This window comes from Pelodiscus sinensis, chromosome 10 (genome assembly GCF_049634645.1).
Source record: "Pelodiscus sinensis isolate JC-2024 chromosome 10, ASM4963464v1, whole genome shotgun sequence".
Classification (NCBI taxonomy): Eukaryota; Metazoa; Chordata; order Testudines; family Trionychidae; genus Pelodiscus; species Pelodiscus sinensis.
Window position 1 is genome coordinate 17,284,698 of NC_134720.1, and position 24,788 is coordinate 17,309,485.

The 24,788-nt window shown below is 40.5% G+C and overlaps 1 protein-coding gene across 15 annotated transcripts in view; it reads right to left on the reverse strand.

Annotated features, from left to right (window-relative positions):
* DOCK10 (dedicator of cytokinesis 10) overlaps positions 1-24,788 on the reverse strand; it is a 259,393-nt gene that overhangs the window by 170,133 nt on the left and 64,472 nt on the right. For 2 of the 15 annotated variants that reach the window (XM_075937575.1, XM_075937574.1), the window contains exon 1: positions 7,776-8,169. The exons of 11 other annotated variants lie outside the window; for them this stretch is intronic. In XM_075937575.1, coding sequence (XP_075793690.1) covers positions 7,776-7,880 — 105 coding nt within the window. In that variant the 5' untranslated portion in view covers positions 7,881-8,169. Of the gene's footprint in view, positions 1-7,775; positions 8,170-24,788 lie in introns of those variants that run through there. 2 more of the 15 variants (XM_075937577.1, XM_075937581.1) reach the window with 2 other exon arrangements.

Consider the following 24,788-nt stretch of genomic DNA (forward strand, 5'->3'; position numbering starts at 1 on the left):
CCACCAGGCCACCTGTGCTTTTTTTTTTGATTGGCTCTTTTTGCGCAAAACCCCCCTCTTGCCTGTCCACACATACCTTTTTGCACCAGAACTCTGGCACAAAAAGGAATTATTCCTCAGAGAAAGAGGATTACCTACACCACAAAAACCCTTCTGTTCTTTTGATTTACCATAAATTTTCTTGTGCAAAAATGTGCGTGAGGTGTGGACACTTTGCGGGTTTTTGTGCAAAAATGGCCATTTTTGTGCAAAAACCCTGAAGTGTAGACGTAGCCTTTTAGAGGCTTCATGCAGGAAAGGCAGAAAATCACCTCAAGTATATGTGACAAAGATGTAGAGGGTAAACAGTTCAAACAGGAGGAAGCTGGAATATGCTTCTGATTCCAGGTAGACCCTGTCTCCTCATGAAAAGTACCATGAGATTTTTTTGATGATTAACAGAGCCAGGACGTTAATTTTACATTCCATCCAAAATGTAGTGTCTAAAAAATAGTTCACCCTAACACCCATGCTGAAATATTGAAACACTCCTTACTCTCAGGAAAAAGGGCCATTTAGAGAAACATTACTCCCTCACTCACTGTGCTTTTTCCTTCATCTCCAGCCAAGTACTGATCTTATAAGAGTTAATGAAATCCCTGCCCTGGGTAACACTTTTGGATCTCCATGAAGGCTATTTAGGGGTGAGGAGGGAAGAGGAAGTCCGTATATAGAATTGTATTATGTTCCCTCTCATTCTTTATATACTGGGTCTATAATCATCCTTGTGATCCTTCAGTCTGCTGCACAGCCATATAGTGCAAACATCTATAGTTAGCAAACCCTTTAGCATTACATATTGTGAATCTTGTTCAGGGCATGGTTCATAGTGGATAAGTTCAATTCTAGAGAGAGTACAGGAAACATAAATAAAGTCTTGTGGGTGGTAAAGAGTGTGAAAAAATATCTGTCTGCCTTAGGACTTGGGCCTTCATCCTCTATACATGCAAAAAACCTATTAAAGTCAACGGAAAATTTGTCTGAGCTAATTAAAAGCATTATGAAAATGAAGCTTTGGAGGAGCTGGATTGTAACTGCTCATTGCTGTAATTACTGTAGTTCTGTGGATTCAAACCAATGTTACTCTGCTGTGTTGATGAAAGTTGACATAATGAACTTCAGAGAAATAGATACTTGAGAAAGTAGAAATACACTATCTTGACAAGCATACCCTAAGTTCAGGCCATTTTGGTTTTGAAAAGTGTGTGTCGTCCTTCTGCAGCTTTCAGGGATTTCTGTGACACATAAAACCACTGTTCTTTAGCAGTTAACACAATGGAAGCTTCAACCTGTGTTTAACTTATAGTAAGACAGTGAAATCCTGCTTTGGTCCTTAAAATTACATGCATGCCCAAGTGCATTCCTGCATCAGAGAGATACATATACATATTTGATGTATATCCCATATGGCTAGCACTTGGCCTGAATCCTATCTGTAATTCTACCTAATGTCTACAATTCGGTAGAATTTCAGATAAGGTTTGGAAGAATATTCATTAGAACAAGAAAATTAATTGTTTGTCCCCACTTTACACAGTAGGCAGAAATTTAGCTCTAATCACTTTGGGGGAAAGGATAAATATATCCCATACAACAAACCAATTACTGGAATCCATACCATACAAGTAGCATTGTGATCCCATAATTTATTGGTGACATTTTAATTTAATTCTTTTAAAATGTAGATTTTTTTATTTCTTCAATTTAAAATACTGCTAGCATGTTTCTGGAGTGTAAGTATTTCACAGGCCTTGACTAAATTCTTTTTCATAGGTAATTTAGGCAGAAAAAAAATCTAGTCAATATCTTAATCTTGTCAATATTTACATAACACTTCCCTTGGCTCCAAACAGCTGCTCCATTTGTTCTCCCTTTATAGGACACTAATCAGAATAGAGTATAACAACACTGACAAAATGTTTTCTTTTAAAGCCATCATGTTTATATCGACCTCAAAGCAATTATGAAGAGATGGCAGAATTACAGGATGAAATTTGCTTCACCTTAGTAAAGTCTGAACAATTAGGGTGTATGTAGGGAACCGGTGGAAGATTTAGGAGGGGGATATCAACCCCCTGGCCTGTGTCAGAGCACTGGGCTAGAGCAGATCTACCTCAGAGAGCTACTTCTCTGCCTTCCCAGGGGCACTCTGCACTATCCCTAATTATGTTATTGTGTAAAGGGCTGGTGAAATTCAAACTTATGTGGAACTACTGTTTCACACACAGGTGTGGAAGAGACAATGGTCCACTGGGCCTGCTGGCAAGCTGGGGCAGTAAATTCTATCAGGAGTTTCTGCACAAAGCTTGTTTAAAGAGGCATTTTGGAGGTAGTGTAAATTTCACATGTAATACTTGGAGAATTCACATTAATGATATGTGCAAAAGTTTAAGAATGGCTGTCTTGGAACAAAAACTTTGCTGAGTTATAAGTAGACATGGCCAACTAATACCCCTACAAGGATTTTAAGTAGCCGAGTTCCATAAGTGGGATTACAGCTGAAGAGCAAATTTCTCTTATTTGCATTCAATCAGACGCACAAGACAACTACAGCATAGCCACCTAAATGGATTTAAAGCAGCAGGCCCCACCTTTTTAGTTTAATATTAATGGCACAGGTTTGCCATAGGGATGTAACTGGTTAACTAGTAAGGATTACCAGTAACTGGTTAGCCTGTGGCCTTGCTGGGCTAGACAGCTCCCTTTCCCTGATGTGAGTGGGAGGCTCCTCCAGTCTGGCCGGGCCCACTGTGCTGTGTCATGGGCTGGAGGTACTCTAGACCATCCAGGTCCGCTCCAGCTTGGATGGACTGGAGCAGCTTCCTACCCACAGCATGGCACAGTGGACCCAGTCGGAGCATCTCCTGCCTGTGACCAGTGGGCCCCGCCCAAACAGCCGCAGGCCCAGCCAGACCCACTGCGCCTCAGGTAAGGGACCTCTCCAGCACACCTGGGATCCTGGTGAGGTGGTTAACCAGTTAAACGTAAGTTACATGGGATTTTATATCCCTAGTTTGCTACCAGGCACTAGGCATGGGGTTGAATATCTGCATGTAATACAACAAGGAATGAGGGCCAGACCCCTTTACCCAAATCCCAACTTCTGATTTAGCTTCATCCTGCACCTGCCCTTCCCTGCATTGCCTGGAGAAATGAGGGTGGAAGTGAATACCTCATTATGTGAAGCCTTAAGACTTCTTTTCACTCTACAGTCTAACAGGGTTGATCAATACCTCCTGAGACTGTGAACAGGTTCACACCAGAAGCTGGACTTTTGACCTGTCCTGGACACCAGCCACAAGTTGCTAAAATATTTACTAACATATATGGTCCCTTTCTATTTTTTTTTATTATTTTACCCTGCTCTGGCAACTACACCACCTATTGGGGAAGGCAGGAAAAGCAATGAATGCCAAATAGCTCCCTAATTCTCCCCTCTTACCCCCAGAATTGGCCATGGATATTTTCCAACTTTGGGTTTTTTTGGGAGGGGACAGCAGGGAGAAAAGGGAGTGAGGGTTCTGGTGTAGGAGACCATGACTCACTCCAACCAGTCCAATCTAGCACAAATCCTCCACTAAAACAGGAAGTGGCATGTGCACTACAAATTGTAATATATAGCATTTTGAATAAGAAATGGCATGTTTGTGAATGTGTGTGACGCTGCCACTTGAAATATTTAAACATCAAGAATGAAGTCTCTAAAAATCATGAGAATTTTGTAAACAGATTCTTTTTATTTTGGAACTTTAGTCCAATAAGGGTTCTCTTTTCCTGTGTTCATCTGAAACAGGAAAGCTTGAAACTTCCTTTTTTTTGTATATATATTTTTTCTTAAATGAAAGCTCAGAGTCTTACAACACCAAATGAGTCCATAAATTGGAGCTTTAATAAACACACCAACTATGAGTTTCATGATAAAATCACAATATGTGACTACAGAATATCTTTTAGCATGGGTAGGTTTGAAATTTTCCTTTAGTTTTGATCTGGGACATTATAAAACTACTATATAATAGCCCTTTCAAATACTGTGCCATCTTATAAATCTCTGTAATCAAAAGCAAAAATACACATAGCACAAATTCTTACATCCAATCTATAGCTAAATCTACACTGTAAAGCTATTTCAGGATGCTTCTGGTATCCCCAAATAACTATTCCACGTCTTCTGAGCAAGCCCATTATTTTGAAATATAATGGGCTCACTATTTTGATGTCCCTGTAAACCTCATTCCACGAGGAGTAAGGGACATTTTGGAATAGCGCTCTATTTCAAAATATGGCACTAAATTTCAAATTTCAAAATTAACTCAAAATAAGCTATGAAATTTGCATAGCTCAAATTGTATAGCTTATTTCAAGCTAGGGGTGCAGTGTAGACATTTAGCAATTATCTTTCAGAGATATTCCACTTGATTTGCTATGAAATATTTAACAATGTCATGGTCATACAAGGAAGATCTCCCTCCTCCTATCTATTCTGCAGTCAATTACAACATGGTCAATTAGACTGCATAAAAAGTAGTTATAGCTCAATACAAAAATATGTTTTTCTACATTCAGTCAAAGAATCATCTGTAAAAGTTATCACTGCCTATACAGATGTCTCAACAGCTGAGACGGATATACTGGGTTTGTTTCTGCCCTCATACTGATGTACATAAGAAGCACCTCTAGTGAAATTAATAGTTACATCATTTTAAACTAGAATAAAACCAGGCCAACTATAATGAACTCATCCAAAATCTACAGGAGCTTCAGTGGATAGCAGAGTTAGTCCGTTCCAAAAAAAAACAACAAATGATCTGGTAGCACTTTATAGACTAACGAAGCTCATGATAACATCTACATGTTTCGTTAGTCTATAAAGTGCTACCAGACCAAAATCTACAGGCATTCTAAATCATCCAGAGATAATTAAAGTATTTACAAAATAATTTCTCGTACATATTAGACAACCCTTTACAGCAAACACAGAGCCTGATCTGGTATACTGCTCCTGTGAGATGCTGAGCTCACTGCCCTCAGGGTAAGGAAAAGATACTCCACAGCTTGTATCCATAGCGTCTTGACACACTAAGGACATCTGCAGCTACTCTGGAAAAAGCAACTACTGATTGGCCACAAATATGCCCTTGGCACAAGCATTTGTGCACTCCAGTTAGGGAAATGTTGGGTGGAAAGACAGGCTGCAAACAGCAGAAGTAAATTTGAGGGAATCCACGTTTTGTTACTTGCCTAGGGGCTAAACAAACTATTGAGAAACACACTGGAGGAATAACATGCCACAGTGGTTCTATCTTAGTGTAACCTGAAGTTAAAAAGAACAGAGTGCAGAGCAAATGCCAGGCTTTGTGTGTGTGTGTGTGTGTGTGTGTGTGTGTGTGTGTGTGTGTGTGTGTATAAAAGGACATCTTAAATAAATACAGAAATTACAATAGCCAGTCACCTAAAGGAAAACGCAATAAGAATGTCTGATTGCAACCGATGTAAGGTACTGCTTCCGAATAACCCTCTAGTGCTCTGAGCCCCTTTCCCTTTCGAATGGCTGGAATCACGATACCAAGGATACTGTTTTTATCATCTTTGGAAATCACTATTTATACTTTCAAGGGCCAGATCTTCAGTTGATGTAGACCAGTGTGGCACCATTAAAAATCAAAAGAAAGAGACCAGTTTACACCAGCTAAGGATCTGGCTCCAAGTGTGAATAAGTATTAATAATTGTACTTACATCATTTTTTCCTTTCACTACCAGTATTACATTTTATCACTAGCAAGCTTGTCAGGCTGTTTTCCTTTAGGCCTGATGTTGCAAAGTGGCCATTACTCACGTTAGGATTTTCTGGATAAGGTCTAATGGCCTAATCTTAGGATTTTATTGATAAATCATGTAACAAAGTCCTGAACTTATCAAAGTCTTATTGGCTTCAATGGGGCCAAGATTAGGCCCTTACTATAAGGAAACAATGTACTACAAAACTTAATCTGTAAGCTATAAGAAATGCAGACTGACTACCAAAGGCTGACGGAAGGTATGAAGTTTTAGATTTACCTTTATATGCTGTCAGAACAAAACAAAATTACTGTTAGCAAAGGCAAAAAGGAATAGTGCATTCTAAATGCTTCAGTTTACAAATACTTCCAAAAGCCCACAAGTTTATAGCATATGCTGCAAAGACAGAGCTGTCATTTTTAAGGCTCTTGAGATGCTCTGGTTTTCAGGCACATACGGCCTGATCGCATACACAAATTTTGCCGCTAACAGGATCAGGCTCAAAGGACTAGAATTTCAAAGGACCTCAGCCTAAAGAAGTGCTCAACAGCACTCAGAGGCAATGTCTAGACTGCAGTGACCTATTGGGAAAAGGTACGCAAAATGCAATCTACACTGGCCCAAATTTTGGAAAAAAAAACCCTCTTCTGGAAGAGCCCTTCTTCCTCATGGAAGAAAAAAAAAGCGGAAGAGCAGACGTGTTCCCTGCATGTGGCAGAGCTTTTCTGGGATACCGGAGATATCCCAGAAAAATCCCATAGTGTAAACATAGTCAGAAGCTCCTGTTGTGCTCCTTTGAAAACCTGGCTAGTTATATTGGTTATTTAAATGGGAGCTGAGATCCTCTGAAAATTTGGATATATTTTTGAGTTAATTTAGAAGTCTGGCCCACGGTGTCTTCCATTGTCTGACAACGAGCTAGACCAACATGAACTGCATTTTAATGTTATTTTTTTCTTTTATCCTAACAGCTGATTCATGTCCATGTTATATCTTCTACATGGTAGACAAAGATGTATCGCTGCAAGCAAAAACAATACACTTGTCTCTGGGAACTGTGACTCCAAGTCTCAAGTCACTCTGTGTGGCCAAATTTTAACTTATCAATGATTTGGAGGTTTTAATTTTGAAGGAGGCTAGTTAAAATAAATTCACTTTTAAGTGTATTAACTTTAGATTTATTTTCTTACAATAACCAGAAAAAGGGGTCTCTGCTAATATAAGAAAAAATATATGATATATAACCCCAGACTTCCATACATTTTTCATAATAGCTAAGTGAGTAAAAGGACCAATTACCTCTAAAAATAATGCTGTAAACTCAAAGCACTTTACAAATGTCAGTAAGGTTTGACAGTTAGGGAAACTTACACACAAAGAGGTTAAGTGACTCATCCCATGTCCCACAGAGAATTAATGGCAGGGCCAGTAGTAAATGTCAAAGGTGAAATCCTTGCCCGATTGCAGTCCACGGCAAAACTCCCATTGACTTCAATGGGGCAGGATTTCTACCCAGGTCTTTTCATTCAGAGTCCAGCACTTTCTGCAGTAGTCCACACCGCTGTAAAAGGATATTGGGTTTTTTTCCCATTTCAAAAACACATTACAGGCACAAACTGTATAGAGTCAGATTGAGGTACCCTTACTCACAAAGTGCAGCACTTTACAAGGAGCTTCACTGACTTCAGTGGGTTATAAAATATTATTCTACATGAGTAAGAGTATCAGAACTTGCTTTATACATGTTCTTTGGTAGTCTCATAGGTTCTGCCATACATACAGTGATCTCAAGGCTTTCATTTCATTCAATCATTCCTCAATTCTTTTTCATTTGGAAGCACCGAGGAGTAGGACCAAAGCCCACCCATGAGTAGGCTACCAATGAGGATCTACTCTGTGATTTTTAACCCAACTTGAAAAGCAGTGGACAAAAGAAAAAATATATAAATATACATACGCAACTTAATCTGTGAATTTCCCTTTGATTTATTCGCCTAACAGTCCTTCTCTTCCTCCATAGCTCACTGGGCTCCCTTTTGAAAACTTTCCCTCGAAAGCTCATTGTTTCAACAGGAATCAAGCAGCAAACAAATCACTCTTTAAAAACTGTGCTCCTTTAACCTCTTTTGCTTTAGCTGCTTCAGCAACCGAAAGAAGACTGTTCGAGGGGGAAGTGTGTCTAAAACTTAACACATGCTGTATCCACAGTAACAGAACAGAAAGGAAAAGAAAACCAGCAATAACTCATTGCTTCCTGTGAGTAATATTCTGCTATTGGGACGATAGTATCTCATTAAGCCATAAATAAAAGCTTAGTACCTTGTCATTACAGCAGATTGAAATAGGAAGCTGTAGAGAAATTATTACAACTAAATGTCTGTCTTTGCCTCCAACAAAACATTTACATCTTTTACCCAGGCCTCTCCCCACAAAACTCTTCACTGGTCTAAAAATGAAGACATGGACAGGGGAGGAAGAGAGCACAATTTAAAGGTTCTGTGTATGCTGCAGGACTCAGGGCAGGGCAAATAAACCCTGGTAGAAACATGAGCAGTAGAGAGGAACATGACCCTGCATGCTCCAACCATTACTGAGTTTTTCTGGTATGGATATATCTGCTGTTACATATGCATTTGCAATCTCAAGACAAGAATCTTTTTTGCTATCTACCACTACTCCTATTTTTAAGAACAGTTACTTTGGTTATCATTTTCAGATACCTCATGTGAAATAAGCTCTGCTTTTATTCGGTATCTGAATAATAGTTCCCCTTTCTCAACGATATGAGGAAGCAAAGCTCTGTAAGTGTCACTTCTTAGATAATGAACATCTACAGACATTTTTATAATATAATTGTACAAGTTATGTTATTGACATGTAAACTACATACAAGAAATCCCTGCTTTATTATTTCCTCCACATTAATGTATAAAATATCTAAATAAAAAATTGATGTATAACATATCTAAATAAAAATATTTATCCCTAGAGAATGTAGTCTAAAGAAAGTGTTAATTCCCCTGTACTACACTGCTGGTGTTTGTCCATTTGGTGACATCTGACTTACTCTGCACTGATATTCTAAATGAACAGAATTTCTCTAATTATAGAGGTTCACTTATAAGAAGTCTAAAAGATTGCCTTTCTGTAACATGCATGCTGTGTTTTCCATAAAAGCATTATTAATCTAAGGCATTGGTGACCACAGGAAATATCACTAATGTATACAGTCCCATCATCTCCTCAGGTCACATTAGATCTACCTACTATACTGTACAGCCATCTCCCCTGAAGCTATCTACATCAATTAACTTGCAGTCTCCTTCATAGGCATTACTGTTACAAAACGGGTTTCGAGCCCACAGAGCTAACCATAGGAGTATTAATCCCAGAGTACAGGGATCCTCCAGTGATGTAAATCCAGTATAGCAACTACTAGACATCTCTGCTTCTGCTGCCACTATAGGGGATGTAGTTAGGAGTCTTTTACATTTTGGCAAGCCAAGGCTACTGTATCAGCAGCACATAGTCTTAGGCCTACAACTGTACCTTGAGAGCCAGGTTTTCCTTCCAATTTCTATCCAACCCTTTTCAACTTCTAAGTGTTTTTATGCATCTTTCAAAGTTTCTCCAATATTCCATATTTTACATAGTAAACCCTTGTGCAGTATTCCCAAGCTAACTATGTGAGGTCTTGTCTTCTGATGGCCATTGGGGAGTATGCACTGCCACAGTAGTACTTATGAAACTGTTATGTCAGTTGGGTTAACCAGCTTGTTTTTGTCTATTACATTTTACCACTTACAACACAATGAAACCTGAATAACAAACCACTCTTAATACTTACCTTCCTATCTTCAGAGACCACCCACCCAATGTCTTCCAAAGCATACTGAGCTTTTTTCTTTATCAGAAGACCATTTGTATTAAGCTACTGAATTGTGCTGATCTCCCCAATGATTGCTTAAAACAGGGTTCACCATACTCACATAAAGCAAAGAAGTGAAAGTCATTGCTCTCTGGCAGTAAGAGATGGAAAAGAGAGAAGTCCTTTGCCAAGACATGCAGACATTTCCAGTGGCTATCAATAGAGAACCACAATATTAACAGAGCTGGACTTCTTCCTTATTTTTTTTCAAACCACCGCTCTACTCTAGTTGATTCCTGACAACCTCCCATGACACAGTGAATGGAACTGCCAAGACAAAACGCCCTTGCCAGATATTAAATTTAATGCTAGAAACAGCAACTCTGCTGAGTTAACTTAATGCAGACATAGATTCCTCTCAGAGACTCTTTAGAATATCGACCATTTTCTCTAACATTTTATTGTACGAAAGGGCCATGAGGTTTCCTTGCCTCAAGCCTCTTTCACTGTTACCTGATTGCAGGAAAATAGGATGAACATTACTGATGAATGAACTTGAGAAGGGCAGGGCTGCTGATGTGTGTGTGTGGGGGGGGAGGGATGGAACAAAGGGGGCAGTAGGCAACCTTGGTAGAGGCAGTGGCCAGAGGCCTAGGCCTTTTAAATTATTTCTGGAGCACTGGGTGGCACTGAAGAGCTGGCTGGGGAGACTAGTCCCTATCCCCTGTCCTTTCTACCTGAGGCCTCTCTCTTTCAAAGGACGTGGAGTCACCTCCTCCACCCCTGGACCTGGCAAAGTCTATCCTCAGCCCTGGAAAAGCGACAGAATTGTCGGACCAAAATATCGGACCATGTTTTATGTAATGGACTTATGGACACAAATATGCGTAATTCAAAGATGCTTGGGCCAAATTGCCTCATGTAACCTATCATTCTTAATCTCTTAATCCGCTGGGTCTGTATATCTTACTTTGGTGTATGTATCATTCTTGTGTGTAAAGTTAGATCAGGCCTGGGCAAAATATGGCCCATGGGTCAGATCCAGCCCGCTAAACCACCAGATCCAAACTGCGGAGGCAGCAGGGAGCCCCAGGCAGGATTCCCAGCTTTCCCCACACACCATGCAAAAATGTGGCTGCAGGGCTCCATTTCTGTTTTAAAACCGGAGGAGAGGAGGACGTTTTAGAAGCCACCCTGCCCTCAGCCCATTCCCATTAGACGATTTCTGGCAGAAATCAGCCAATGGGAGCATCTTGTTAGAGTAATAGGCAGCTAAGAAGAACCACATCCCCTCTCCTGGGTTCAGTTATTCATGAAGCACATGGCCAGGCAGGCTGGCTTGCTGGGAAACATTTTAAGCTCTACAGGCAGGCAGGCTAGATTGGCAGCTGACAAGTAAGTCTCTTGGCCACAGCCTGCTTCTGGCACCGCAGCCCTTTCCTATCCCGACTCTCTGCCTCCCCCTCCCCCCCCCACTCAACATACCCAAACCCTCTGTGCTCCTCTTGCACCCATACCTCCTCCCAGATCTGGCACTCCGATCTCCTGCCCCAGATCACAATCCATTTCTACCCTAGGTCACATCCCAAACCCCTACACTCCAGTCTCCTGCCCTAGCTCACAACCGCCTCCTTCATCCCAACTCCCTCCCACACCCCAGTCTCCCTCCTGCACCCCAGTCCCTTACCCCAAGCTCCCTTCTGCACCCAACCTCCACTCCAGACCCTGAATCTCCTCCATTAATATCATGGAAGACTGTGGCCTTCAACCACTTTCCAAAACCTTGGAGTGCCCCCCATCAAAAATGATTACCCACCCCCAAGTTAGATCATGGGGTATGGAACGGTTTATGGTTTATAAATGTTCAAATGAAAGTCATCGAGGGTGTTTCCAATGCTGGGATGCCTCAATGTCTGGGCGATAATATGTAAACAACCCCTTTTGTCCTTTAACTCTTAGCAATGATTAGTTGTAGGAAATCGTGTGACTTCCCTAACTGGTATGGACTGGCCAGGTAACTTCCCATATAAAAGTGGAATCTATAAAACAATGGGAAGCTTAGGAGTGTCTTTGACTTTGGCTGGCCTGCCACACCCAAGAAAGTGAACCAGAGACCCCAGGGAGAGGAGATTTTCCTGGTTTTGAAGGGTTGGCTGGAAAAAGAACAACTTTAGGGTGAGTCTGTAATAAGTTTGTACTGAGGTTTTAGTGTTAGAATTAGCTAAGCGTTTTCTGTTATTTTAAGTTTGTAATCTACTTTGCTCTGCCTGTTCTCTCTTATAACCACTTAAATCCTACTGCTTGAACTTAACAAAATCACTTTATTTACTATCAAGCCCAGTGTAAATAATTGTTACGGGGGGGGGGAGCATTCCTCCTTTCATTGTTAAATGGTGTACATTCCTCTTTTCATTGTTAAACAGGGCTCACCTAAATAACTCATTTGGGGAGTGGTATCCCAGGAAGCTGGGCCCAAAACTGCATTTTCCTTGGACCTGAAGTGGTTCAGTGTCCGCTGCTCCTCAGGGGTGGGGGACGGGCAGTGATCTGACCTTTGTGCTTTGGCTGGGGGGAGACCAGGGAGCTGCTCCAGCAGGACAGAGTGGTGAGAAGCCCCAGAGACCAGGAAGGCAAGTGACAGTGGCCTTGTCAGTACCCCAGGAAGCACCCCCAAGGGGTCTTCTGTGATCTCTCAGTGGCATCGAGTCACTGTCCTAAGTTGCAATGAGCATGGCGTTGTCCTTCTGCCTCTCAAAAAGGGAACTGTAACTGCAACAATGGCTGATACCATTAAAGAGCTGTTTAGTTTTAGTGATTTGCCTTCATCACCTCGTACTGTTTTAGTTCCCAAAGGAGCTATGGTATCCCAACCCATGGAGTAGCATACTAAATCGCATAAACCATTTATATATTTAGTGTTCCAAAAGATACTGATGAGGGTCACAATATTTATCGCACACTCCCTACCCCTCCCGCAGCACACATTTTTAAAGGCCTGTCAGAGTCTGGTCTTCAGTTTAGCTTAGAAAAACATTCCAAAGGCAAAATGCAGATTTGAACTTTATCCAAATATCTAAAGTTTCTATACTGAAACTGGAGATTTAACAAGAAACTGGAGGATCTCTCCTGCCCTTCCGGATTGTGGACAGGCTGGAGATCCTGCTAGAGTGGCATTTCTCAAGGGATATTGTCACTTCTGCATCCTAAAGTTAAATGATTTTCTATGAACCTCAACATAAATAAAAGGTGATTTTAGGTTCAAGTTCCTTCTTATTCTACTTACACCAACTTTTCTATCTTCACTGAAAACAAGTGATGTGACTCCCAATATTATTTATTATAACTTCAGGCTTTGAGTACTACATGCCTAGCAAAAGACACCATCTCTGTACTGAGAAGCCGACAGTCTGAATAATGAGAAATCAACAGAAAACATGTAGGAGGAGGTGGTACAACAAACATGCAGTTGTGTTAACAAGTATATATAATTAGGACTGCTACGCTGGTGGCTGTAAAAAAAAATGAAATATGGATAAATCCCCTGAACTGCTTTAAACATCACAACCATAAAGTGGAATGTAAATATTATTATTTGTATTATGATCATCTCAGAGTAGCAAAGTGGTGTTACTAAGCCACAGTGGTTGGTTGGTTGGTTGGTTTTTAAACATACTGGATCAACACTCACCGCCAAGTGTTTCTACCACCTCCAGAAGTCGTGCCTGATAACTGAGGGCTGTTGCATCTGCCTGCCACATTTGGGTATCAGAGAACATTGAATATATCTGGTAGTTAGTTACTTCAGGGGTTGACTAGCATCTGCTCTGATGTCTTAGCTGAACACTTTCAGCCAACATCAATGTTTTGAATCTAATACTATGGAATATTTGGATATCAATGTGATCGTTTATCTTGATCTTTTCTAGAAATGATTATGTATTCTCTTAGCTCTGTGGCTAGTTGTCATTTGATAGGCTTTCTCTTCAATGAAACTCCAGTTAAAAAAACATTCTTTGTTTCTCTTCACATCTTCATCTGATGTTGTTTGTTTTCCCCTCCAAAATCTATGAGCTACTTCATGTTATCATTGACTTCAGCGTGAATTCATGATGTGCACTAATGTATGCAGGTGTATCTGTATGCAGAAATAAGCCATCATGTAGTTTGCTGGCCGTTGTTTCATTAGCATTTTGATGGTGGCCCTTTAAAAATGTGAATATTAAGTGTTAAAGATCCACATCTTCTCTTAACAATTCTCAAATACAAAAATACTTTTTAAGGCTATTGGCTCAAATTATTAAACATACAGTTGATATACTAAACTTGACATCATATTGTTATCCCTAAAATGTATAATCTGTCTCTATTCTACAAAAAGGAATCATAATGTAACCTTATCTCTGGGTGACAATGCTGGCACTTTCAAAAATAAACTCCAGAGTCCTGAATTTCTTTAGACTCATTGGAAGTCACATGCAATGACAGGAACTCAGAGCAACTGACAGGAGAATGAAAACACTGTAGATTGCACAGTAGTTTTGTGCCAGAAGGATACAGACACACATAACGTAGAGCAATTTGAAAAACTTTCCCTGATTTGCGCTCCCATTTGGAGAGCTTTCACATGCATGCTCTGGACATGGACTTTTGAAAATGTGGGCCTCGTTTTATATGATTCATCACACACAGCCTTATCTAGCCAGTCTCCACAGCACAATAACACCTAGTACAATATCCAAAACCAAAATAAAACATCACACTTCTAAAATGCTGCCCCAGCCAAACGAATGAGGAAGGGCAATTTAAAAAAAATAAGGAAAGGAAAGGAAAGAAAAGAATGATAAGGGAATATAATAGATATTGGAATGAAATGTGCTAATTGACAAAGAGGCGATGACCAACTGACATGAATTCTAAAATCCATTCTCATTCTTAGGCCTTCTCATGCATACATCAGGCATGAGGCACCTGGGTGAGATATGTGAAAGGCTGCACTGCCACCACATGTGCAGCAGTGTTGTATGGATAGAAGAGTTCATTCTCTTCTATAGCAAAAACCAAATTAGCCTACTTAAGTCCCCCCCTTTTACAGGATTATTCATCAAAAATCTGTTTGAATAGTAGTAATAACTACCCCTAAACGTAATAATAACACTAAATCAAAAAGAAAATGTTTTCTGCTCACTCTTCCATTGCTTATTTTGCCAAAGCCAAGTAATCTATCTACTCAGCATATATATGTCCTAATGTTAATGGCTGCCAAGTGGCAGGTTAAAAAATAACAAGAAAAGAAAACAACAAAAAACCCCACAAAAAACTACACTATTTAAATTCTTGAGATTTAGAACCCAGACTGAAGAGACACAGGCTATAGCTTCTGTAAAATCAAGCCAACACTGAAATGGTCAAAATAGTCCAGAAATCTTATATTATTTCCTACATAAGAAGTATGAACTCATTGTCTGTCTCTTTTAAATGGCAGGATGTCCCAATCTGCTGCAATTCCAGCCTGAGCCACAAAAAATACAGAGCTAAATAGGAAAGGATTAGAGTCACGCCAAATGTTTAATTGATGTAGAGGACATAGAAGTAGCTGCAAACTCATTTGCCATCACACACAGCATGAGGGCGTGAATGGAGGAACCAGTAAGAAGAAGGATTAAAAAAACATATAAAAGATGTAGACCTGTGGGGAAGACAGGGAGACTTGTGAGGCTGACACTTAATGCTATCGCAGTCATTCCTCTGGCAATCTTCTGCAAGATGATCAGGGTTGCATACTTTATCCTGGTTGATGAAAGGGAGTCACAAGAGCTGAAGGCTGTGCTAGTGTATCTCAGCAACAGAGAATGATAATCTTGATGATGTTTCTATTATCCCCAATAGTGCATAGGTTGAGTTAGCAGATAAGCTACATAAATATACACTGCTAATGCTGTTTATATTCATCATCTTTGCGTTCATTTTCAATTCATAAGCACATTGCTATTGTTCATCTGATCTGGAGTGTTCCAAGAGTGCAACACTGCTAAAAGTAGGTCATGCGACTAGACTGTCAGAATCACATCAAATATAATTTGTCATCCCTTCAGAGGTCTGTCAGAGAACAAACTAGGAAATTATTTACAATCAGTGTCAGAGACCACATACAGATTCCAAAGTCTAAATGCCAAACCTCCAGAAGGATATATTAAAAGTCATACATCAATCTGTCTTTGCCAAACACCACTGTTATCTTCCCCCTTAGGATGTTGAACACGTTAACAGCTCATTTGTGGCTCGTGAATGCACCAATGAGAACACTATGCTCTTCTTAGACAGGTAAAGCAAACATAACAGCAGGATAAGAAGCAACTACTGCAATATAAGAAGCACAGTACTTTCTATCCCAATCTTTTCTTTTTTGAGCTGCTCAAAATGTCACAAAAGCGTCACCCTTGGGATGAAATATTCCAAATTCAGATGTTGGACTGAAAGTGTGTTTTTACTAAGCAAAAAACAGTTTTACCATTTTTGAGAACAAGAAAAGTGAAAAAACCCTGCTTCATTATTAAAAGAACACAACTTTTTTCAGAACTGCTCTGGGACTCAATTAGTTGGGTGTACAAAGCTGAGGTTTGCCAGGCAAGTAGGCCATGTTCGTGCTGAGCACCCAGGCCCTGATCTAACCAACCACGTTAGCATGTGCCTACCCTTAAGCTTGTGAACAATCCAGGTGAAGAGTTAAACATGCTCATAATTCACTTGCTCCACAAATTTGTAAAACTAACTTTTACCACATGGAAGGCTGAGTTACTTTTACCACAGTAACTGTGACATTAGCACACTTTGGGTACGTCTAGACTACAAGCCTCTTTTGAAAGAACGTGTCTTGACTACAAGCAGATTTTTCGAAAAAGCGAGTCTAAACACTCTCTTTCGAAAATGCAGTTTGCATTTAATAGCGCCTTTTTTCAAAAGATTACTTTCGAAAAAAGGCGTTATTCCTCTTAAATGAGATTTACTGCGATCAGAAAAAATGCTGCGTTATTTCAATTTACTTTCGAAAGAATGTGGCTGCAGTCTAGACACAGGTGAAGTTTTTTCAAAAAAATGCCACTTTTTAAAAAAAAAAAAAACCCTGTAGTCTAGACACACCCAAGGTGAGCTCTCTAAGGCAGTGTGACAATTTCCTTGAAACAAACAGCCATGAAAGGAAAACACAAGTCTCTATTATATCATCTGCCAGGGATCTGCTAATGTGTTTTTCCAGACAGTGGCTCCCGAGGTCACCAGCTCCAGCAATGTCAATCCATTTCTCCTCTTTTTAGGCTGACAGGGCACTGAGCTCAACTATTCTTTCCACTGTGCTTTTACCTTCACTTCATGCTCCAGGTATTCATGCATACCATGTAGAACAAATATGTGAACGTTTCCTGTATTTCTGTGCAGTGCGTGAAAGGCAAAGACACACCCTCTCATCAGCAATGGGGAAGTAGCAGTGTCATTAGCTATTAATGGGCTGCATTTGTCAGCCTTTTTGTGCATAGTTGGAGTCCATGGGACTCCATTTTCTTTATGGTTGAATCTTCCCCTCTGAGGGGAGGAGAAGAGGGAGACACTGGTATGTGTGTACGTATGTACACACACACACACACACACACCTTCCCCTCTGAAGGGAGGAGAAGAGGGAGGCACTGGTATGTGTGTACATATGTACACACACACACACACACACACACACACACACACACACACACACACACAGCCTTTTCATGGGAACTTCCCATTTGGGAGGCATGCTCACCTGTGCATGCACCACATGCAGATCTTAGAAGGCTAGTCAGAGATACCTGCTGCTCCTATTTCCCCTTCTCACCTTCATCTGAAGAAGTGGGTTATGCCCACAGAAGCTTATGATACCATCAACATTTTTGTAAGTCTCTAAGGGCATGTCTAGACTACATCCCTCTTTTGAGTGAAAATGAAGCGGGGACTTACATATCCCGTGCATCATTTGCATAATCATGTCACAGCGTTCTTTCAAAAAAGGGCATTTTGAAAGTGAAACCGCAGTCTAGAAAACCTTTTTTCGAAAGATCCCGTACTCCTCAGTCTTGCCTAAGGTGCTGCAAGACTATTTGTTGTTTGTTAAGCTTTTCCAGTTACAGACTAACATGGCTACCCCTCTGAAACCCTTCTCAGCATGTCATTTATAGCAGCCTTGCTGTTACATACCCCCTCACTATCAGCAGCATCTTAGACTGAAGTTGCAGCTATGTAGGTGAAGATACTGCTGATCTCATCAGCTGCAACTTCTGGGCAGATTTCCATGTTGGAAAGGGGTACATAATATGTTCATCTGCTATACTTTTCCCATGATTCTCCTTTCATTTGCACTGGTACAAACCAGAAGTCGCTCCAATGAAGACCATTAAATTATCCTGGCATAAAACCAGTGAGAGAAGAGAAAAGAATTTGGCCTCTTGTCTCTTTTTTCACCACCACCATTACTCTCTCCCCAGCTCTTTGGACTAGTAGCCCTGTGGGGGGCAGGAAAGGGGAGGTACTGTACAGCAGTCCTGTCATTTGGTTCCAAGTTGGGGGTGGAGATTGAGTCTCTATTCCAGTGGTCTCCAACCTTTTTATACCCAAGATCACTTTTTAAATGACAGACCAAGCCAAGATCTACCGCCCCGCCTCTTCCTTGAAGCCCTCTTCTCCTCCTCTCCATCACTGGCTATCCCCAATCCTTATACTGCTGCTTAAAAAAAACAAAATTCCCACCATTCCTCGCAGCTACTCACCTGTGCTGTTGCTCGGTGAGTAGCTGCTCCTCAAATGAGGAAATCTAATGTAAATGTACTGCGCAGGCGCGCAGTTCAGAGAGGGCTCAAGAGCTACTCTTAGCGCCTCTGAGATCTACCAGTAGAACGCGATCTACTGGTTGGTGACCAAGGTTCTATTCTGTCCAGCAGCACAGACCAAACACAGTATTTCATCAGCTTTGGCCCACAGGCCACCTGAGTAGGCTGCATCAAAACTGGGCTGCATCTTCCACCCTAAAAGAATAGAATTCTCTCATAACTTTCATACATCAGGAATCAGAGCAGTGAACACAAACCTTCCATTAGCTATTTAATCCTGCTGATTCATACGAAATCAAAATAAGCAATTACTTTAATTTCTTCTTTAGTTTACTCCATTGGGAAATCTTAAAAAAAACATTACTCTTGTTTTCACAGAGGAGGCTGGAGTCATGTCTTGATAACAAAACACAAATAATGATGAAGGGCCATAAGAGGCCATTAAATAATTTAATCATCTCTGTTTACTATTTCTAGACATGCTGCTGTCTGCAGTTTCTGGCTTCCTCTCCATGCTAGTTTGAGTGTAGTTCTAATATGCACCATTGATGTCTATTGTAAGTTACAAAAAGGATTGCTTTCCTCCATTTAGTTACTCAGAAAAGCTCAGCTCAGACACAACATCTGGTTTAGAGAGAAATTTCACATTTTTACCCAGTTTCCCAGCTGGAATGATTGAAGTAGAAGGAGGTCATACAATCTATTGATAGCTCCATCAGGATTAGCCCCTAAGATCCCCTTGACTACTTGTTCTTAACCATTAAACTGGTCTCTCTCCTTATAATGTAGGAGGCATATAAATCTGTGTTACTGTCAGTGCCTGACAGCTGCTGTTAAATATTGCATTCTGTTAGCCCCAGACATTTATGTGCATATCCTCTCAGCTCCTGGATATATTCTGAGAAGCTCAGTGGAAACAGACCACAAGTGACAATCTATCCTTTGGATACCCTGAAACGCCCAACTCATAAGGAGATTTTTGCATAAACATAAAAGGATTAGGAATTTCAAATGCAGATGTAGTAAAATAAAAAGTGAGTCTCTCACATGAGGAATGAATGAATGTGAAGTCCCAGTACTGAGATTTACATTAGTTTAGCTTAGTTTGCAGCAAGGGGAAAGGGATTCAACATAAAATGCTCCCTTAGCCCTTCTCTCTTAGGCTATGTCTACACTGCAGGCTTCTTGTACAAGAAGGTTTTTGCAGAAGAGCCCTTCCGCAAAAACTTCTTGCGCAAGAGCGCATCCACACCAGAAAAGCGCATCACAAAAGCGATGCGCTTTTGCGCTAGAGAGTGTCCAGACTGCATGGACGCACTTTCGAAAGAAAGATCTGATTGCTATTCACAGAATAGCCGCCAGAGCACCTGTGCTTTTTTCGATTGGCTCTATTTGCGCAAAAGCTCCCTTACCCATCCACACACAGCTTTTTGTGCAAGAAGTCTTGTGCAAAAAGGAGTTATTCCTCATAGAAAGAGGAATACCTACACTGCAAAAACCCCTCTGTTCTTTTGATTTACTGTAAATTTACTTGCGCAAAAACATGCACAATGAGGCATGGACGCTCTGTGGGTTTTTGGGCAAAAACCCTGTAGTGTAGACGTAGCCTTAGATTGTCTACATAGGTTTAAAGGCAGGGCTAGTGTATATAGCACTAGACTGGGAGTCAAGAGACCTGTGTTCTATTTTGGCGCTGCCACTGACTGGCTGTCTGACCCGGCACATGCCACTTCTTTGTGTGCTTAAACTGTAAGCTCTGAAAGGCAAGGACTCTCTCTTGCTATGTGCTTGTAACAATGCGTACCCCAACATGTCCTAGCTACCATGGTGGCCTGCAGGCATTACTGTAATACTACTAATCAAGTTTCAGACATCTGGATTTTTTAATAGCTCAGCAGATCTAGATGGGGGAGCATTTTATGGTTTGTTTGGGATAAGAAGCTGACAACTGAGAACCTTAAATTGGTTTTGGTGATAAATGGATGATTTTTCTCACTGATGAAGTAGTTATATTTATTTATGAACATGAAAAGAGGCTGGAGGGTACAGACAGGAACAGAGAAAATCCTGCATCCCAGAACTGGCCCTGGTTTTGTGGAGTCTTGTGTGAAGTAACATGCAGGTGCCCATAAGGTTTCACATGACCAGTGTTCACTCTAAGCTGCACCCCCAGCACAGGTTCGCAGGCGATTAATCAGCCCCGCCCAATCAGAGGTTCAGGGAGCTGACTGACTTGGTGGGGCTGATTAATCACCTGTGAAGCTGTGCTGCTGCCCAGCTTAGAGGGAACACTGCTCATGACCCAGGATCTCCTGCCTTTAGGCTCTCAATACTCCTTCCCATCACCCCCCCCCCCCTTCCATATACACACACCCCATCAAGCCACATCCCAGCGAGAACTTCCTATGGGCCTAATCACTCATCCTTAGATGTAAGGAAGTGTCTAGACATAGGAAGAAAAACTAGTGAACATCCACTTCCTTGTTCATTTTCTTTGTATTATCAGTTTTCAGCTATAATGCAAAGGAGAGGGTACTTTTATCAACTTTGGGGTTTATATAAGCATTCCTGCTACACATTCCCTCCAGTTTGCACATGGAACTATGCACCTGTATCTGAGCTGATATTTCACTCCAGCTCCAAGAGGTAAGAGATTCATAGTTCAGTGCTGGTTATGTTAATACTGTGTGTTTTTATTTCTTATAGGAAGATCATTTGGTAGTATTGTTTCAAAGAGGTCCTCTATCATGGCATTAACAGTGAATGCACTATTCAGCTTAGTTTTGCTTTACAACTGAGATCATAAACATATTTTGCAAACTATGGGCCTGATCCTGTAAGCAGCATGTGAGTGGAGCCAATGAAATCCAGGTGAGAACAGGCAAGAGGATGCAGCAAAGTGCAATTATTTCAAAAGCTACATTGCATTCTGCATTAAGGTCTAGACAGTGGAATTTAGCCATAGAACACACTTCCACAGAGCCCTGCTGCCCCAAGGACAACTTAGGAACTAAACCTGCTCCTCTACTTCCCCCCACCCAAGCCTGCAGGGCACTGTGAGAGAGCGGAGGCACAGTAGTCCTTCCTCCATATCTTTCTGAGAGTGATTTGCTCAGTAGAGTGCATAAAGATGATCCTTTCCTCTTGAGCCTTTATCTTCCCACAGACCTATACTGGGGACAGGAAGAATCTAGCTCTACCAAGCTAGCTGGGTTATGTATCATGGAAATCCAATGAAACCATTCAACCAGTATTGCAATATGGGGCATCCCATAAACACAACAAAGAAGAGAGTATCGACTGCTCAGAAGCTAAGAAGTTAGCTTTTGATTGTCTACAAATATATCCTGCATCTACCCAGGAACAAAGTGCCAGCAAGGGATGTGAATGGATTCTAAAAAAGAGCCTGCTGCAGTTCATTCTCAATCTCTCCTCAGCAGATAAAGTCTCAGTTTAAGATCAAATCTTTTTGCAAATATTCCTAGGAAATCTCCTTGTCTCTTAAATAAGCATCAAATAGTTTACAATATCACCAAGTCAGAATGTTTTTTCATATTTGCATAACTCCAAACTGCTTTCAATTTTGTTTTTAAAAAGGAAAATTGGCAAGTGATTGAATCATCCAACAGTTTTTGGCAGTTTGAAAATACTGTATACAAATTCTCCTTGGGAGTTGGTGCAAACTGTTGTGTGCAAAATTTGTATGCAAATATTGGGGGATTTTTGTTGTTGTTTAATGAACAAACATTTAAAATATAATTTTTTAAATAAATTGCACTAAATGTGAACAGGATCACAAAAGCAAAGAGTGCTAACATGGCTCAGACATCAGCTTTATACTGTGAATTAGTGTCCCACACTACTTTTAATATGAATAATAATCTATTGCATAAGGATTGGAACTGAGCACTTGCTGCAAAGCAACGGTATTATTTCCAAATAAGTTTTACTGTTTGCACCTTCTTGGTTCACTTGCTCATTAACATTCCCGTAGATAGTTTTCTGCCTGTATTAATGTTTGATGAATGAGTGGTCTACTTGTGAAAAGCCATGTTTAAGGCTGTTCACACATAGTTATGGGTATATTCATTAGCTATTCTCCTTGCCTTCTATTAATAAAGGTTCTGTCATAGTCAGTGGAAACAATGTCATGCGACTTAGGTTGCCAATCACACAATACAGATACAAAGAGTTAGCTATAAAGAGTTGACGGCATACCCAAAGCAAATAGTTCATCAACAATCTACTGTTTTGTGTGTTTAATTAGCCATCCTGATGCAATTACCAAGCCAATGCAGCCAGATAAACACATCATGTCCAAAAAGCGAATTATGTAATACATAAGCAATATATCATTCACCATTTTCTGTCATACTAAAAAGTACAATTAAGAATCTGAAGATAATAAGCCAGATAACTGTTGGCAAAAAGATGTAGCAAATGTGTAAACTAGTTAGTCATAAAACTACATTGTAAGCATTGTTTCATTTGTGTCAGGAGGTGGGAATTGCAGCCTATAATGTCAGTGGTTTTCAATGTCTCATGAGATTGAATAATCTAATCTGAGATTTGCATGAGTTTTGGCAGTTATTGCAAATGTATGTGTCCTTGTAGGGAGCTACTTGAAATCCTCTTTTCTCTTCAAGCTGTAGGAACCAGCCTCTTTCATGGACTTTGATGCCCTGATGGAAACGATGGTGCCACCTGGTACGATCACTTGCCAAGATTTCCCTTTAGTCATGATCATAGTTGAAGGGTTCCAAGAAGATTCCAAAGAGTGTAGGGACAAGAATATATCCTTGTTTTACTCAAAGCTGTTTCATCTCAAAGCTGTCTATCAAACTTGACAATTGCTCTGATGTTGTTATGGAATGAACTTATAAGACTTAACAGGGTAGGTGGTCATCATATCTTTCCTAGTATTACACATAGATCTGCACTGCTGACTGTATGAATGCTTTGGTTAGGCCCACAAAGGCAACATGAAATTGTTGGTTTTGATCTTTGCGCTTTTCTGGGAATTGACGCAGAGAAAATATCATGTCTATAACTCATCTTCCAGCCCTCAATTTGCACTTTGATTCAGGGTAGATGTGATTCACCAGCTATTGAGAGAGCACTATGACGATTTTTGCAACCGCTTTTTCTACTACACTTAGTATCAAGTTACCACTGGAGTTGTTGCAGTCACCTTTTTTTGTCTTTAATTTTATACAATGTGATGTTTGCATGAAGCGTCTCTTATGGTACCTCACCCTCTTTCCATCATTTAAGTAGCAGCTGGTGATGATATGACAATAGGCTCTCTTTCCCACATTTGAAGACTTCCACTGACCATCTTTTCCAGGAGTCTTGCCACTTGATAGACCTATCTAGCTCTTCTGCAGTGGGCTGCACATCTAGCTCTGGCATGACTTGTAGATTTAGTATTTGGTCCAATAATTCATTGGAGTTGTTTCTTTCTTGTGCATGTAGCTCTGAATAATCCTTAACTAAATGAGACAACTGCTTGCATTTATCTTTAATAATTTCACCACTATGCGATTTGTTGAGAATGTAACCTAGAGAGCTTTATTCAGAATGCCCTATGTGACTTTGAGGTTTCCTGTGTCTGAGGCTGTCTATCTCTTCGCAGAACTTGACCCAGTAATGATTTGCACAGCATCTGCTTGCTCACTGTACCTCAGTTTTTTCATGTTGAAGTCTCACTTTGGTGCTCCCTATTGGTTTCTTGCTGTGTTACAAATAGGTTGTGTTCTTAATGCTGACAAGAAGAAACCATTTGATCCTGCTGTGAGGGCAGGGAACTGGATTTGACGATCTCTTGCAGTCCCTTCCAGTTCTATGATTCATTTTTTTTCAAAACTAGACCTTTTATTGGTGGCCTCTTTTCCCAAAATATAGCTAAATCTGTTTCATGGATTGTTGTCCTCAAATCTTCCCAAAATTCCGCTGCCTTTTCTGGTAGTGATTTCCCATGCAGACTAAGTTCAAAAGCCTTCACTAACTCCTGGAATTTCCTCTGGTTTTCAATATTAGCATTGCTTTTGGGCTTACTCCTAGATTTCCTCCATGTATTTTCTTGGCTATTATTTTCAATTTGGTAACGATCAAGGAGTGGTCAGTGTTACAATCAGTAAGGTGTTCTGTACTAAGGTCTTTCTTCCTAATGATAGCAAGGTCTAACTGGTGACCATGGCTTGACCATGAATGTTGTCATAACACTTTGTGGTGATCTTTTCCTGTAAAATATGAA